The 18,239-nt window shown below is 31.0% G+C and overlaps 1 protein-coding gene across 1 annotated transcript in view; it reads left to right on the forward strand.

Annotated features, from left to right (window-relative positions):
• Positions 1-17,293, forward strand: part of si (sucrase-isomaltase (alpha-glucosidase)) — a 62,901-nt gene extending 45,608 nt beyond the window's left edge. The window contains exons 41-48 of the mRNA XM_051134312.1: positions 7,105-7,253; positions 9,434-9,518; positions 9,632-9,688; positions 9,859-9,983; positions 10,159-10,247; positions 12,593-12,642; positions 13,220-13,381; positions 16,295-17,293. Of these exons, the coding sequence (XP_050990269.1) occupies positions 7,105-7,253; positions 9,434-9,518; positions 9,632-9,688; positions 9,859-9,983; positions 10,159-10,247; positions 12,593-12,642; positions 13,220-13,381; positions 16,295-16,375 (798 nt within the window). The 3' untranslated portion in view covers positions 16,376-17,293. The remainder of the gene's footprint in view (positions 1-7,104; positions 7,254-9,433; positions 9,519-9,631; positions 9,689-9,858; positions 9,984-10,158; positions 10,248-12,592; positions 12,643-13,219; positions 13,382-16,294) is intronic.
• Positions 17,294-18,239: the final 946 nt, after the last annotated feature.

The following is an 18,239-nucleotide window of genomic DNA, read 5'->3' on the forward strand; positions in this document are numbered from 1 at the left end:
AAAATGATCTGTGAATCACAGAGACAGACAGTAGTTCATCACGACGCCCCAAAACGCACAGCGGCAATTGAAAAGGGCCTCCCGCGCGGGCTCTGACTAATATCTGGCATCCGTAGACAGGTGGGCTGTCAGGTATTCACTCTGGCACTTGTTTAAAATGTGACCTTTGCAAGTGCTGGGACCTGTCACAAAAATCCAATAAGCCTGGGGAGTGAGGGGGATCGATATGGCGTGGGGGAAATTCTTCAGTGAGTGGACGTGGCAGCCTTCGTTGCTAACAGATACATTTGGGGGGTGTAATTAAATGCTCAAAGTTATCCAGAACCCTTCTGGGCCTTAATCATTTAGAAACGGCTTTGCTAAATGGGTGATTAAATGAAGGATGAAGAAATAGAAATAGTTTGGAGGGGGAATGTAGCCTAAAATACATCCTAAAGGAATGGCCACAAAATGTCTTGTAGGATCCTGTAGCTCAGGTGGGAAAGCATTCGACACAAATGGTCTGTCAAAATGAATAAATGTAAACCTACTGGGAATCAAATAATATTCTATTGGATAAATAGAAATTCAAATTAATAAATAATTAAATGTCTTTGTTTAAGCAATTTAAATTAACTTAAATGTATTTATTTACTTATGTTTGTTTGATTTGATTGCTTAAATATTTTTAATTTTAACTTAAGTCCTGTTGGGAGTAGATTTATTGATTGATTGATTGATTGATTGATTGATTGATTGATCGATTTAACATTTAAATTAAATTTAGCTTTATTTAAATTTAAATTACCCCAATTTAAATATATTTGTTTGTTTTTGTTTAAATATGTTGAAGTTTAAATTTAACTTTATCCACATTTAAATTAAATTAAATTTATGTTTAAATATTTTAACCCAAATTTAAATTTAAATATATTTGTTTTTATATAAACTTAATATACATTTTAATGAACTTCAATAAATGTATTTATTTATTTATTTATTGACATACATCTATGTATGTATGTATGTACATTTGTTTGTTTGATTGTTTAAATATTTTAAAATTGTAATTTAATTGTAACTCTTGTTAATTTAATCCTGTTGGGAGTAGATTGATTGATTGACTGATTTAACATTTAAATTTTGTTTAGCTTTATTTAAATTTAAATGAACCCAAATTTAAATTAAAATTTCAATGTATTTGCTTTTTTAGTTTTTTGTTTTTTGTTTCTAATAATTTATTTGAACTTTATCCACATTTAAATGATCTTACATTTATTTGTTTGTTTTTTGTATGAAATATTTTAGTTTAAAATTAATTTAATTTTATATAAATTTAAATTAAAACTTACATTTATTTATTGATTGATTAAATTATTATTTATTTATTAATTATTTATTTATTTAAGTTCATTTGTTTGATTGCTTAAATATTTTAACATTTTTTGTAATTTAACTGTATTTAAATAAACTGTTTTCATGTTTTAATTTAATTAACTAATGCAATTTTAAATTTAGATTTTATTTTATTTATTTATTTTTATTATTTTTCCAATTGTTTCTCTACTAAATGGTTAAAGGAAATCTGTAGAGAAGCTGTAGGAACGATTAAACCAGGCAGGATTTTCTTCAAATTTCTTTTGCTATCCTACAGTGGCTTTCTATCCTGTTAGTAATTATAATAGTCCTTTTGGGAACAGTGTATTGGGAACTAAAAGATCAAATTTTAGTTTTGTGTTACGTTGCAATCGTATGAGAATTTCTATGACAATCCTTTAGGATTTGTTGCAGATTATGACAGAAATTGGGGTTGGAGACATAGCATTTGCTATCTACTCCCTATCATTTCGCTGTCTCTGTCAGTAAAAGAAGAAACATTTGTGCAATATTATACGTGCATAATCCTTTGGGATTTGGGCGAGAGTAAAACACAGAAGTAAAAACGCTAACAAAAACGGTTTTAAAATGGCATGATATGTATTAATTCTGGCATTCGACACGCACTGACAGTGAGCAGGCAATTTAGAGGGCTTTATTAAAACGAAAGTGCAGAGCAGCGCTTGCGAGACGACATGTCCGCATATTTTCCGCTGCCGTTCTGCCGAGTCATTGGCTTGCTCCGGTGTGGATGTGCCCTCCACGTGTCTCAATGACAGTTCCAATAAGAGACTGTCCTCAGCTCGCCTCTACCCCTGCGCCTGGTTGTGTTTATCCCTGCACGTCCCCTTGGTGCTGTAATTACCCCTCCAAGATGTCATTAGCTTTAATGTGGCTACGCAGGCAAATGGAAGGTCATCCAGAGACAAACGGCAAAGGATGGAGGGCGTCAAGGTGGCCTGAATTACTAAGTGATAGAGAGAAAGACATGCCAGATAGTGAATAAGAGACAGAGAGACACTTCATGGAATCAGAACGAGGGTTTTGTGTTATCTAAATGGTTGTGTACTTCTAAAAGTTGAATAACTTCATTGAAAATATTTCTTTTGCAAGAAAACTGACTAATATTAATGACCAAATTTTGTCAAAAAACACATGACTACTAGCACCTCTGTAGCAACCGTGGTTTGTGCCCGTGTATGTTTTTGTAAATTAATTTCAGTGTTGTAGTTTAATACATCAATGGAAATAAGAAATTATGTTTTGGCAAAATAAAATAAAGTGTTTTTTTTCTTTTTTTTTCGTTAATGTTTATTTAATTTCAGTTAACCAAAAAAAAAAAAAAAAAAAAAAAAAAAGTTATGGTTTGGGTTTTAGTTTAACAACCCTGGTCCCAAAAATGTAACATTTGTGCTTTTTTTTTTTAAAGAAAAGAAAAGAAAAGAAAATAATAAAAATGGTCAATAAATACATAAATAATCAAAGAAATGAATTTAAATAAATAAATAATTTATGTATACCTTTCCATCTTCATAATTAGATCAAATATCCAAAAATCTTCATAAAAAGATCAAATATCCAAAAACCATTTATTTCAGTTTTAACCCTGGTCAATGTTTCAAAAAAGAAAAAATAAAATAAAATAAATAATTTATGTATAAATTTCCATCTTCATATTTAGATAAATATCCAAAAACCATTTATTTCAATTAACCTAAAAAAAGAATGAATGAATAAATATATATATATATATATATATATATATATATATATATATATATATATAGTTTGAGTTTTAGTTTAGCAACCCTGGTCCTAAAATGTTTCAATTGTGCTTTTTTTTTTTTTCCTAAAATAAAATAAAATAAAATAAAATAAAATAAAATAAAATAGCCAATGTATCAATAAATAAATAAATAAACAGGAAAATGTTTACTTTGTATCAAATTAAAAAAAGTTTATTATTGTTGTTGTTAATATTATTATTGTATCAAATTAAAAAAGTTTATTATTGTTGTTGTTATTATTATTATTATTGTTGTTGTTGTTGTTGTTTTCATTTTTTTTGGTCATTTGTACTTTTTTTCCTCTAAAATAAAATAAAATAAAATACAATATTATTAAAATAAAATAAATTAAAATAAAATTCAATAATTTTATAAAATAATATTAAATAAAATAGTCAATGTCAATCAATCAATCAATCAATAAATAAACAGGAAAATGTTTACTTTGTATCAAATTAAAAGTTTATTATTGTTGTTATTATTGTTGTTGTTGTTGTTGTTGTTGTTGTTGTTTTCTTTTTTTGTCATTTGTACTTTCTTCCTCTAAAATAAAATAAAATAAAATAGAATAGTCAGTGTATCAATAAATAATCAGGAGAAATGTTTAATTCGTATCAAATTGAAAGTTTATTGTTGTTGTTGTTGTTGTTATGAAAATGTTTTTCAATTAAATTAAAATGTATATAGGTCCAAACAAGTTTCTGGTAAAATAATAAAATAAATAAATCAATTTAAATAAATCAATAATTTACATATAACTTAATCTTCACATTCAGATTCAGTCTTCACAATCAGATCCAAAATATCATTTTCTTAAAACATATCTTTGTGTTTTCTAGTTCTAGTTCTTTAAAACAAGATAAATTTACCTAAGAAGTAAAATGCATATGAAATACTTCATTTGCAGGAAATTGACTAATATTAGAAGTGTCCAACTCAGTAGAAAGTGTGTTCAATTTAGCAAAACAAGCTAGTGGGGGGGTTAACGACAGATGAACAGACACCAAAAAAAAAAGTTCAGAACGACCACCTTATTTGCTCCTAATATCTGGCAAAGTCATTTGCCAGTGCAAAAGTTCCTGCTGATGCCAGCTGCCAGAGAGAGAGAGAGATGGGCTTTTGCATCGCAGCTCATAATTCTTACACTCCTGCCAGGCTTTCCAAGTTGGTCCGTCTCTCCATCACGCTAAGTCACATGCTAATGGAGTCAGAGGGCAGCACATTTGGAATAATTTGGCTTTTTGTCTGCGAGCAGCAGTTGGCTCTAACAGGAGGAAGGTCTAGTTCATTCAAACACTTTAACACAGAGATATTAGCTTTTCCCATTACATTAGGAGAAGGAGTTTTCACTCTATGAGTGAGAAAGGGGAAAATACTAAAGCCTTTAGAGGTCAAAAGGGCAAGAACAATATAAACCTACAGTATTCAGTGTGTTCAGTGCTTAGGCTGCCATCACTATTATTATTATAATTCAATACTTGAGGTTAGAGTCTTATTTTATAATATTTTTAACACTTTTCTGAAAAACAAAATAGTTCATTTTTACAGTTTTAGTCATTTTATTGTGTTTTATCAGTCGTTGTTTTTAAATATGTCTATTTTTTATTATTTAATAAATAAATCAAGTATTCAGGTAATAGAGATATTTAATGAAATATCAATATTACCTGTGTCTGTTGCATTGCTGTTAGTATAATGGAGATACCATTATAGTTTTTATCTATAAAACCTATTTAAAAATATTATCTTATTTTATAAGATATTAAAATATAAAAATATTAAATCTTATATTTTCTGGGGTATATGTTATTTTAAGTTTTAAAGTTTTAGTAATTTTATTGTGGTTTTGTAATTTTTTAGTAATTATTTTTAAAATATATTTATAGTTTTTATTAGTTATTTATTAAATGAATCAGTTATTCAGATAATGCAAATATTTAATGAAATGTTAATATTAACTGTCTCTGTTATATTGCTGTTAGTTATAGTTTGTATCTGTATTTTCCTGAAAAGTCTTATTTTGTAATATTTTTAACACTTTTTTTCACAATTTTATTGTGTTTTTGTAAATTTTTTAGTAGTCATTGTTTTTTAAATATATTTATAGTTTTTATTAATTATTTATTAAATTAATACATTATTCAGATAATACAGATATTTAACAGAATACTGATATTAACTCTCTCTGTTACATTGCTGTTAGTATAATTGAGATACTATAGTCTGAAAAAAGTCTTATTTTATAATATTTTTAATACTTTTCTGAAAAATTAAGCTGTAAAGTTTTAGTAATTTTATTGCGTTTTTGTATTTTGTTTAGTAGTCATTGTTTTTTAAATATATTTATAGTTTTTATTAGTTATCTATTAAATTAATCAATTATTTAGATAATTTAGATAATTTACTATTTAATAATTGATACTATAGTATAAGTGAGATACTATTATAGTTTTTATTTATGTTTTTTTTTAATAATATTTATATTAGTATTTTAGTTATTGTTTTTAAATATATCTGTGTAGGTTTTGTTATTTTTTAAGTTTTAGTTGTTTTAGTACATCAAGTTAAAGTAAAAGAAAATGAGAAATGTTCTGTAAGTAATTAAATAAAAGTTTTTTTTTTTTTTTTTTTTACTTTTATTTTTTTTTTTTTTTTTTTTTTTTCACATTTGTGTTAAAAAAAGGTCAAATAAAAAGTAAGTGTAGTTCTTTAAATGTTATTCCCTACAAAAATACTTACTATATATAGTTATGAGGGTTTTTTAACCTTAAAAACTTTAATGGACTTGACAAAATCATATTTATATGCTAAAATAATTTTGTTAAAGAGTATCTTTGTGTTTTCCAGTTTTAAACTCATTTAAATATCCTTTAAACAAGATAAGTTTGCCTATGAAACAAAACTGTGTAAGATATTAAAGCTCATTTTTAGATAATTTATGTTTAATATATTGTATATTTCATTTTGAGGCGCTGACATTTTTTCCCCAACTTAGTTTAACCATGCACAGGTGAAAAACAAATCAGTAACAGGACCAAATATAGTCAAAATACATTCTCTGAAAACAAGCCTTAATAACTTCCAGAGTTCTGCATATGCAGCTTATTTGAAGGACGTTTACAGAAGCTGTTTTTAGCCTTAGCACAACATACAGAAACTGTGAGGAGTTCTCACTTCATAAAGTGTTTAGTTCATGTTTAAGTGTTAGCACACGCGCATTAGCGGCCAGACCTGTGAACGTGTGGTACTTGAGAAATAATTATCAGATATAGTTCACCTTTATATCTGTGAGCACATTAACTCACACCCACCGCTCTTAACAGCACTCAGTGTGAGCGCCAGACCCGCGTACAGGCCAGCGACGGGGCAGACAATTAACATTCAGCCTGTACACACACACACACACGGGCACAGATGCTCAACATAGAGTACGGATACGTCTGGATTCAGCGGGACACAGCTGTACGGATTTGGATCATGCAAATATGAAATATAGTTGAGGGTTAAAGTATTTATTCCCATGGTGTCACAATGCATAATGCAGGACATGTGCTGCTGTTCCAGATCTCTCTGTTTGCAGCTGGATCATAAATAAATCAGCTATTGAGATAATAGAAATAGTTAATGAATTATTGATATTAACTGTATGTGTTACATTTCTGTTGCTAAATATTTCAGAGGTCCTTTTTATATTATTATTATTATTATGTTTTTTTTCCTCTCAATTAAATTCCAGTTTATTTGCATAGTGCTTCACGTTTAAATATTGTTGCAAAGCAGCAAAAAAAAAAAAAAAATATATATATATATATATATATATATATATAAAACATTTAAAAATGTATATCACTATAAATAATACAACTATTCTTGCATGTACATTTCAAGGAAGAATCCATTGAGGTTTTCTCTAGAAGTGTTGAATGGCTGTAATCTGATGAGTTTTTGTGATCTTTAACAGAGGCAGGATCCTGTGGCCTGGGGACCAGAGTTTGCTGCTGTATCTCGTGATGTGATGAACATTCGCTACACCCTCCTGCCGTATTTGTACACGCTGATGTACGAAGCCCACGTTCACGGAAGCACTGTGGTCAGACCCCTGCTGCACGAGTGAGTGTCTACCATTAAGTTGACCCACAAATAAAGATCATTTTGTCATAATTTGCTGACCCAGATACAGTTTTAAAAAACGTTTTTAAAACAATTAAAAACTGGATGTGGCTAATTCTCATTTTAGAAACCGTTGTTATGCAAACATTAAGGGAACATTCCATTTTAGCATTTTGCTAACATTGTGAGAATGTTACTTTAGATAATGTTCTCTGAACATTCTAAAACAAGTTTAAAAATCATTTCAAAACATTTAAAAATCTCAAACATTCCACCAAAACATTTTAGAAAAATTTTCTATTAATAAAGTGATTTATATGCACATAGAAAGCATATTAAATCAAGTAAAGTGTCTACTTTAATGTTTCAGATAACTTTTGTGACAATAAAATTTCAAAATATGGGTAAAATAATTAATTTACTTATATACACTACCAGTCAAAGTTTTTCAAAGAGGTCTCCAAAATACAGCAAAAGTTGTAATATTGTGAAATATTTTTACTATTTAAAATAACTACTTTCTATTTTAATATATTTTAAAATGTATTTTATTCCTGTGATCAAAGCTGAATTTTCGGTATCGTTACTCCAGTCTTCAGTGTCACGTGTTCCTTCAGAAATCATTCTAATATGCTGATTTGCTGTTCAAGAAACGTTTTAATTATTATTATTATTATTATTATTATCATCAATATTTAGCAGTTGAGTAGTTTTTTTCAGGATTCTTTGAAAGATTTTATCTGAAATAAAAAGCTTTTGTAACTTTATACACTATACCATTCAAAAGCTTGGAGTCATATTTTTTGGGAAAGAAATTATAGAAATTAACACTGTAATCAAAGAAACCTGAAACCTGAGTACCTACTCAACAAAATAATGATAATAATAACAATAAATGTTTTTGAGCAGCAAAACAGAATAATAGAATGTGACTGGAGTAATGATGCTAAAAATTAAACTTTGAAATCACAGGAATAAATTCCATTTGAAAATATATTCAAAAAGAAAACAGTATTTTAAAATTTTAAAATCTTTCAAAATGTTACTGTTTTTGATGTGATTTGGATAAAAAATGCAGACTTGGTGAGCAGAAAAGACTTCTTTAAAAAAAAAAAAAACAGTAAAATCTTTTGACTGGTAGTGTATACAAATAATACAACATACTCATTCTGACCTGTACAAATTAAAATGCATAAAAGAATAAGCCATCATACATAATTATATTTTAAATTATTAAAAACTTTGTGCTGACAAATGTGTAAGACCTAGTGTTTTGAAGGATAGCGGCAAAGATTTAAAATTACAGTTAATTAGTATTTTAGGGCTTTTTTTTAATATCATCTAATGATTCTTGTTCTGAATTAAATATTTTTTGGTATGTGAACTATTATTATACTGAAAGACATGTTAGTAGGTCTTCTGTAAATGCATGATATTCATTTTTTTCTTCTAAAAATAATAGTAAAATAAAAAGAATATAATTCTAATGTAATAGGCGGCAACAAAATGTCAAGCTCTATTAAACATTTATTGTTTTGATGCTTGAAAACCCCTTTTTCAACCATGACTCGTATAATGTTTTTGTGCTAATATTTGGAGAGCATTATAAGATCGGATAACTTTGAACAAACGTTCTATTGATGTTACTGGAAGCACTTTTTCATAATTTAAGAAACGTAGTTCTGCAAATGTAATGACACCTGTGAGTCAGTGAAAACAGAAGTTTCCCTTTTGTGTGAAATATGCCTTTAAGACCTTCATTCATGTTCTCCTTGTCTCTTTCCTTCCAAATATATCTTCATTACACCATCTTTTCTTTCTCACACTATTTTCAGTCCATCCTATCGTTTCAATTACATCTCCCCCAAAGCATCATGGGAATGACTAATCAGAACTTGGGCCAAATCCTGTCTCTATATTGGTCTTTTATTCCTGTATCTAATGATTTTTTTAGGCTGCTTTGATATCACTGCTCCGTTGACCTGTCTAACCTTCCTCGTCCACGCTGTTTTTAGCAGCCTGATCTATTGGACTGAACGTACTATTTTGTTCAGCATCATGACCTGTGGTTTCATTACAAGCTCTAAAACTCTCTTTTACTCATTTTTTTGTTCTCTCTCATGAACTGCATGTACAGTGTCGGGTGGATGATGTTCTCAGTGCTGTGTTCTGTACTGTAGGTTTGTCACAGATGAAAAAACATGGGACATTGACAGACAGTTCCTCTGGGGTCCCGCTCTTCTAATCACACCTGCTTTGGACCCGGTATGAACACAACATTTTTTAATAATATAATAAAAGTCACACACTGTCACATAGCACTATATTCAGTCAGTAAAGACTTGTGGTGTTGTTTATTAACTTTTTGTTTTGTGAAGAACGTTACTGTGGTCAGGGGATACTTGCCATACGGTTTCTGGTACGATTACCACACGGTAAGCATTTTACCAACATGCATTTTATTAGTAAGCTTGCAAATCTTTGTTAGCTTGTCAATTTAACAACCAGTCAAATTGATGCTGGCTTCCAAGCAAATGCAGCCTGTGGTACATTGTCCTTTATATGTTGTGGTCTCTTATCTGCTTGTATGTGATTAATCATCCAGGAAAAAGCTATAAGAGTATCAGGAGAGTTTGTGGATATGGAGACACCATTAGAGAAAATTAACCTGCATGTGAGACCAGGATACATCCTACCCTGTCAGAAAGCAGAGATCAACACGCACTACAGGTGAAGCAATGCTTCATCTTTGTTATTACCTATTTAATAGGCCCTTTCTCTGTACTTTCATAGTGCATTTCCATGTTCAGGACCACAAACAGTCACTTTTCTCTCTGTGGCTTTAAGAGTTCATACTGTTCATGTGAGTGGTTGTAGGTTAACATGTTTCGTTTTATTCTTGTAGTCGTCAGAATCCTCTGGATCTCATTGTTGCTCTTAATGATGGAGGTGTAGCACAGGGATCTCTGTTCTGGGATGACGGAGAGGGAATTGGTGAGTTTTGTGTGCTTGTGTGTAGGGTTGGGAATCATAAGGAATTGAATGCTTTTCATTTGTCTTATTCAACCTGGTTAATATGTGGAAATACGACAGTTCTGCAAAATTATATCACATTGCATTCTACACCATTTTGTGACACATTCAGAGTAAAATGTTCAGGGAGTACTGCTAAAACCGTGTTTATTATTATCCAAAATGGGCAAAGTTGGCTCTGGCAATGTTTTAAGCTGGTTGCACATACTGCGGCAGTCAGGAAGTGAAATATCCAGTGTGTGGCGCTAAAAGGTTAATTCCTATTGCGTTTGTAAAATAAGATACTACCTACACTGAACCGTACTTTAAAAAGGGTTCATTGAACATAGCAATATTCCTGAAGAGGTACTTGAAAAGTGCTTGAATTATTGAAAGACAACGTATCTATGAAATAAGTGTTTCATTTTGTTAATAAGCCCAATCTTTTCATTGAATTTAAAAAACATAACTTTTTCACTTATTTCAGTTAATGTCAGAAAACAATCGAGCTAAGCAAGTAGTAGTACTGACAGTGTTGTGTAAACATGGCTGAAGATGCGAAAAGACACTCAGATGGACCAAATCAATTGAGTCGTTTATGCTGGAACTGCTCTGATTCAAACTTGTGACTTCGATCATTCATTTCAAGCAATTCACTAACAAAAATCAGATCAAATTAAAAGATTCATTTTCGCATTCCGACATCGCTAGTAACGATTTTAAAAAGCACGTAGTGATGGGTGAAACAGAGCTTTATGAAACTCCAAATCAGTTAAACCAGTTAACTTTGAAGTGATCTAAATCAGGTTCAGATTGAGACTTCAGAGCGTGGAACACGAATCTTTTGATTTAGATTGAAACTGCGGAGCACGGATTGTGAATCATTTGATTCAGATCGGAACTTCGGTGCGGGTTCACAAATCATTTGATTTAGGTCGGGATTCGGAGCGCATGTTGCGAATCATTTAATTTAGATCGGAACGGGTTTGTGAACCGTTTAGCGAATTGAATAATTAAAATCAAATGATTCACGATATGCGATTTTAAGTTTTGATCTAAATCAAATTCAGATTCGGACTTCAGAGCGTGGATCACGAATCATTTGATTTATATCGGAACTTCGGAACATGGATTGTGAATCATTTGATTCAGATCGGGACTTCAAGTGAGGGTTCGCAAATCATTTGATTCAGGTTGGGATTCGGAGCATGTATTGTGAATCATTTCGTTTATATCAGAACGGGTCTGTGAATCACTTGGTGAATTAAATAATTAAATCAAATAATTAAATAAAATAATTTGCAATACACGATTTTAAATCTCGATCTAAATCAAATTCAGATTGGGACTCCAGAGTGTGGATCACGAATCATTTGATTTAGATCAGAACTTCAGGTGCGGGTTCTCAAAGCATTTAATTCAGGTTGGGATTCGGAGCGCGAATTGTGAATCATTTAATTTAGATCGGAACGGGTCTTTGAATCATTTAGCGAATGGAATAATTAAATCAAATAATTAAATCAAATAATTTGCGATACGCAAATTTAAGTCTCGATCTAAATCAAATTCAGATCGGGACTTCAGAGCGTGGATCACAAATCATTTGATTTAGATCAGAACTTCAGAGCACAGTTTGCGAATCATTTGTTTCAAATCAGGATTTCGGAGTACTTTTGCAAGTATTTTTTTTTAATGATATTTGAAAAAGAAAGCATACATAAATACAAATCCCTTAAGCAAATTAACAGTGGTTTTACTATAGTAAAGGTGTAGTATACGTCTTTTATGTAGTATACTATTTCTAAGTAAGTCCCTGAAAATCAAAAAAGTAGTGTTGGAAAGGTCCTTGAAAGTCCTGGAATTTCCTTTTACAGCATCTGTATGAGCTCTGTTTAAACCTAAATGACATTAAACACTTTTTCTCTGCAATGCAATGTTGTACCGGGTGCGCTACCGAGCAGGTTTTCTAAGAAAATTCATACATGTACGGCTAGTTATGTGATGCAAATGTCAAAATGCGTTAGTTTACAAAACATGAACTATGGTAAAAGTCCTAATCATAATTTGCGTAAAAAGTAATAAAAGTTAGCGTGTTACTGCCACTAGTGTTCATTTTAGCTGGAAGCTGCAGTGAATTGTATGTATAGGCATGCTTTTGGAGTCTACTTTTGTTTTATTGCTTTTTTTCTCGTAATTAATTCAAAGTCTTTAGAATCACTAAAACCCTGCTCTAAAAGTATATTTTCTTTTTTTGTGTGTGTGTATGTTTTTTTTTATTACAGTGTTTAAACTTGTCTTCTCTTAATTTTTATTCTTCCTCCTTACAGATACTGTTCAGAATGGCAAATACCTCTTGACATCTTTCTCTGTGTTTGAAGTAAGTATGTGTTTTGAAGAATAAGTGTGCTGTTTTTTTCAGATTAATTTGGATTGTGGTCATTAAATCCAATAGGGAATCCAAGATTGTCCATTTCACTTGAAGCCAAACATCTGTGGCCACTCTCTATTTATAAACAAATCCAGATCCAAAACTGTTTCATGCTGTAGCAGCTCAAGGCCACTTGGCCCAGGTCAGAGCTCTCTGGATGTCCTGTTGGTTTGATGTCATATGTGCTGAGATTATTTGAGCAGTGGGGAAAACACGGCCCTATGGAGTTGAGAACTGTTTCCAAAACGAGGTCACACTCAGCTAGGTTGAGTTGTCTCGGCACAGATGTTACATAAATACTGAAACAACTATTTTCTGTTATTGTTTATTCTGTTCTAGTAGGATCTGAGTGAATGAATCTCAAGAAACGGGTCACATGTCCCTGTTTTTGCATTACATTTTCCTCACGTATTTATTACTATATTGTATCCAGATGTCAGCACTAATTATTTGCAATAGCATTTTTGATTCTACTGTAAATAGGTATGTGTGTGTAACAGCTGTGCTGTGTGATTTATGTTTATAGCGTAAACTTACCAGCGAGGTTTCCGTAAATGGGCTGGCCGAGGCTGACAGACTGACCCTGGGTGTTGTGAGGGTTTGGGGTGTAACAACTAAACCCACTAAGGTTACCATGAAAGTGAATGGGAAGCCTGACACTGACTTGGGTTTCGTATATAACAGTGAGGTGAGATGCTTTATCCAAACACATACTTTATCCATTCATACTGTCAGAACCACTAATACAAATATGAGAAATGGTACCTTTTATGTGGACAAGAGGTGCTGCTTAAAAATTAAAATCAATTTATTTTATATTATTTAACTTGTTTTTACACTTTTAGTGCAACTTTTAAAATGCCTTTTTTTTGATTGTTCTTAAAGCTATGTATTTGCCATTTTATAAAATGATTTATTTTTTAACCAATATTACTTTTCTGACAATAAGAAATTTATAAACACTTATGTTATTTATATTTAAAATGATTTATGTTTTATTTATTATTACATTTTTAATATTTCTAAGAATTATTTTCTTTTATATTAATTTTTAGAGATTTCAATATTTTAATTTTAATATTTCTAAGAGAAAAAAATGTCTTGAAAATTAAGAATATTATAAATAATTATATTATTTAAATTGAAAATACATCATTGAAATCTTGGTCAAATTAATACAAAGAAATATATAATTATATTTTTTATAAAATGATTTTTCATTTTTAAAGAGATTTTAATTGTAATATTTCCAAGAGATATTGTTTTCTTAACAGTTAAAAATATTATAAATAATTATATAATTTAAATTGAAAATAATTTAATCATCATCAAACTATTTGTTTGCTGTGTGTAATTCATCATGCTCGAATTTCACCCCAAAATTAATACAAAGAAATGTATAATCATATTTTATATAAAAGTATTTTTCATTTTTTAAGAGATTTTAATATTTTAATTTTAAGTGATATTACTTTTATGACAATAAGAAATTTATAAATACTTATGTCATTTATATTGAACATTTTTTAAATTTGAACATTTCTAAGAGATATTTTTGTAAAAGATAATAATAATAATATAAATAATTTTTACACTATAAAAAAAGTAATAATAATTGTTTCAACTTTAAATAATTAAATAACTAAATACCCAAGTTGTCACCTAAAAACATTAAGCAACTTAACATTTGAAGTTGAACATGACATATTTTTACATTTTGTAATTTAAATTGAAAATAATTTATACATCATAGAAGTATTTATTTATCGTTTAATTTATTCTGGTCATAATTCACCCCAAAATCAATGCAAAGAAATCTGAATTTATATTGTACTTAAGAATTATTTGTCAGTAATCACTACTGAGAATAATTTGAAGCTCACCATGTAAATGCATGTTTTCCTAGTCCTTTATACTTTCACCCTTGTGCAGTGAGCTTGATGAAATACATTGAGAAGTTTACATTCTCTTGGTCTGCTTAAAAAGAAACACTTTTAAAAGTTGTATGCGCATCGACCGCACCGTTTCTATTAATAAGACTGCAGTCAGGAGCTCCAGAGACTGAGATTTATACGAGTCATGAGAAGAATCGAAGGAGGGGGAAATGACAAAGAAACTGTGCGCATGTGAATCTGAATAACTAGTGTTCCAGCCCACACCGAATCATTTATCTTTCTTAGTATTTCCCGACTGCATAATAAGTCTGAAAGAGGCGAGGCAGCTCCATCTGTCTCCATGTGTGTGTTTGCCCTCAGCGGCGTATGTCAGATCAGAGGTGGCGTTTCCCAACGATTCGCTCCAACATCTTTTATTTTTCTTTATCATGCCATTATGAGGTCATTGACTGAATTGGTCTGTAATCGCACACGCGTTTAAGCTCTTAAAGGAATAGTTCGCCTAAAAAGTGAAACTTTGCTGTGAACGTATTCACCCTCAGGCCATTCGAGATGTAGATGAGTTTGTTTCTTTATAAGAACAGATTTGGAGAAATGTAACATTGCATCACTTGCTCACCAATGGATGCTCTGCAGTGAATGGGTGCCGTCAGAATGAGAGTCCAAACTGCTGATTAAAACATTACAATAATCCATAAGTAATCCAAACCACTCCAATCCATCATTAAGATGTTTTTAACTTAAAATTGTTGCGGCGGCACCCATTCGCTGCAGAGGATCCATTGGTAGGCAAGTGATGTAATGCTGCATTTAGCTTCTGTTTTGTCTGATTTTTTTTTTATTTATTTTTTTTTTTTTGTTGGATGAATTCTCTCTTCTCCCTCAGATTCAGGAGCTGCACCTTAACGCAACATCACATTTCAAAAATTATTTATTTTTTAACCAATAGTACTTTAATGACAAAAAGAAATGTATAAACACGTATGTTATTTATATTTAAAAATATTTTTTTATTTATTATTATATTATATTTATTATATGTATTTTCTTAAATATTAATTCCATTTTTAAAGAGATTTAAATATTTAAATTTTAATATTTCTAAGATAAATTATTTTCTTGAAAATTAAGAATATTATAAATAATTATATTATTTAAATTGAAAATAATTTATACATCATGGAACTGTTTGTTTGCTGTGTTTAATTAATCCTGGTCGAATTTCACCCCAAAATTAAAACAAAGAAATATATAATTATATTTTATATACAATTATTTTTCATCTTTTATTTTTCTTCATCATGCCATTATGAGGTCATTGACTGAATTGGTATAAAATCACACACGTTATGCTCTTAAAGGAGTAGTTTGCCTAAAAAGTGAAAATTCGCTGTGAATGCATTCACCCTCAGGCCATGCGAGATGTAGATGAGTAGATGAGATTTGGAGAAATGTAGCTTTGCTCACCAATGGATGCTCTGCAGTGAATGGGTGCCGTCAGAATGAGAGTCCAAACTGCTGATTAAAACATCACAATAATCCAAAAGTAATCCACACCACTCCAATCCATCATTAAGATGTTTTTAACTTAAAACCGTCATGACGGCACCCATTCACTCCTGAGTATCCATTGGTTAGCAAGTGATGTAATGCTGCATTGAGCTTCTGTTTTTCTGCTGAATTAACTCTCTCTTCTTCTCCCTTAGATTCAGTGGCTGCGCATTAACGCGACATCACAATCTCACACCATCGAAACGCCTTTCAGCATCACCTGGACCACAGCTTAGTCACGGACACAAGTCAACAGAGAACGGCTCGAGCCAAGAGCAATCGCATGATTATTTCTGTTTATTTATAAATGTTCCGTCAACTAGTAATTTATTTGGAAGCTTTTTATGGTAGATGTCATCTGGACATAAAATACGAAATGATGTCTTCTAAAGCAAATGTTTTATTGCCGTGTTTTTGGTTCGGATCTCATGTTAGAAACTAATAGTGGCAGTGCGTCTTCTGGCCGAACTTGGAAGGCTGAATCTGTAATGGGGAAGTAGGAATATAATGATAACCCTTAATTATCGACAATCACAGCTTTTTAACGAGAAAACCTCTCAGCGGCGGCTACCTGCCGGGCGTGCTTCACGCACGACTACGGTTTGATGTAATGATACAATAATCAATTATTCATTCTACAGTAAACATAATGATATCAATTAAGCGATGGAGACTGTAAATTGATTTCTGCTCTAATTGGCAATCACGGCGAGCTGGAGAGATGGACGCCGCAGGGAAGAGGGCGGGAAGGGTGTGCCTTCGATATTTAGACGCTAGCCAAAAACAATGATAATTGAGGAGCTTTTTTTATCTGAGTGTGAAACAGGATGGAGCCGTTCTGACTGAGACTGTAATTATTTGGGTTTTCTATTATGCGAAAGGGGTTGTATTTAATTAGCGAAAAACAGTGGTCCGGGGTTTTTGCAAGAAAAAGAGACGTTTTCCTTCTCTAGTCAGGCAGTGAGAAAACGTATCATTATTCTTGGAGTTTATACGAAGTTTCAGAACTTCCGTGTTTTAAAAACATCAGCTCTGCCCGAGTCGGTTGTGTTAATCTTTACCATTAGAACTTCATCGCTGTGCATTAAGCGATGTACATGAAAGAATAATACAGCTGTAACATGCATTTTAAAAGTGCAATAAAGTGATTTATACCTCAGGAAGCCTGTGACTGATTTGACTTGCTGATTTTATGGTAATATTTGCTTTAATCTCCAAAGAAACTTTCTTTTGTTTCTTTCCTGCACGCACGCAAACCAGACATCAGTCAAAAGTCAGGTGCATTAAAACAATCAATCTGATTCACATAAATCAAAACCAGACAGAGAGTGTTGTCTTGATTTAACCAACCCTCCAAACAAAGACTGGGATTGAGAGGAAAGTACTCATGTTAAAAAAAATAGAGGGAAATAACAAAAAGACGACATGAAAGATGAAACGCACACTCAAGTGACTTCAAAGCGTCGACATGTGATTGTGAGTGTTTGCGATGTCTGTATGCTGGAATACATTAGAGAAAACATGGATTAGAGACAAAAGCACAAAGAAAACATCAACACACACGGATCCAGAACACTAACGCTTTGTTTGCACACAGGTTACAGATGTGACATCTTGTTTTAATGTTAAATATTCAAAAATATATGTATATCTAGAGGTGTTTTTATTATCAGTGATCAACTTTCTCAGTATGTCTCAATTTTACTGTGCAAATTTAAGAGAAAGCTACAAATCTACAAATCTAACTTAGTACGTTGTGGTCATGTGACCAAAACCAGTCTTAAGTAGCACGGGTATATTTGTAGCAATAGCCAAAAATACATTGTATGGGTCAAATTATCGATTTTTTTAAAGATCATGTTCCATGAAGATATTTTGTAAATTTCCTACCATAAATATATCACAGTTTTATTTTTGATTAGTAATATGTATTGCTAAGAACTTCATTTGGACAACTTTAAAGGTGATTTTCTCAATATTCTGATTTTTTTTTTTTTTTCGAAATTTACCAAACCATACCATAAATCTGAGTTTCAAAAAATGGACCCTTATGACTGGTTTTGTGGTCCAGGGTTACATATAGCAATATATTTTACAGCT

Source organism: Labeo rohita, chromosome 18, assembly GCF_022985175.1.
Source record: "Labeo rohita strain BAU-BD-2019 chromosome 18, IGBB_LRoh.1.0, whole genome shotgun sequence".
In the NCBI taxonomy this organism is placed as follows: domain Eukaryota; kingdom Metazoa; phylum Chordata; class Actinopteri; order Cypriniformes; family Cyprinidae; genus Labeo; species Labeo rohita.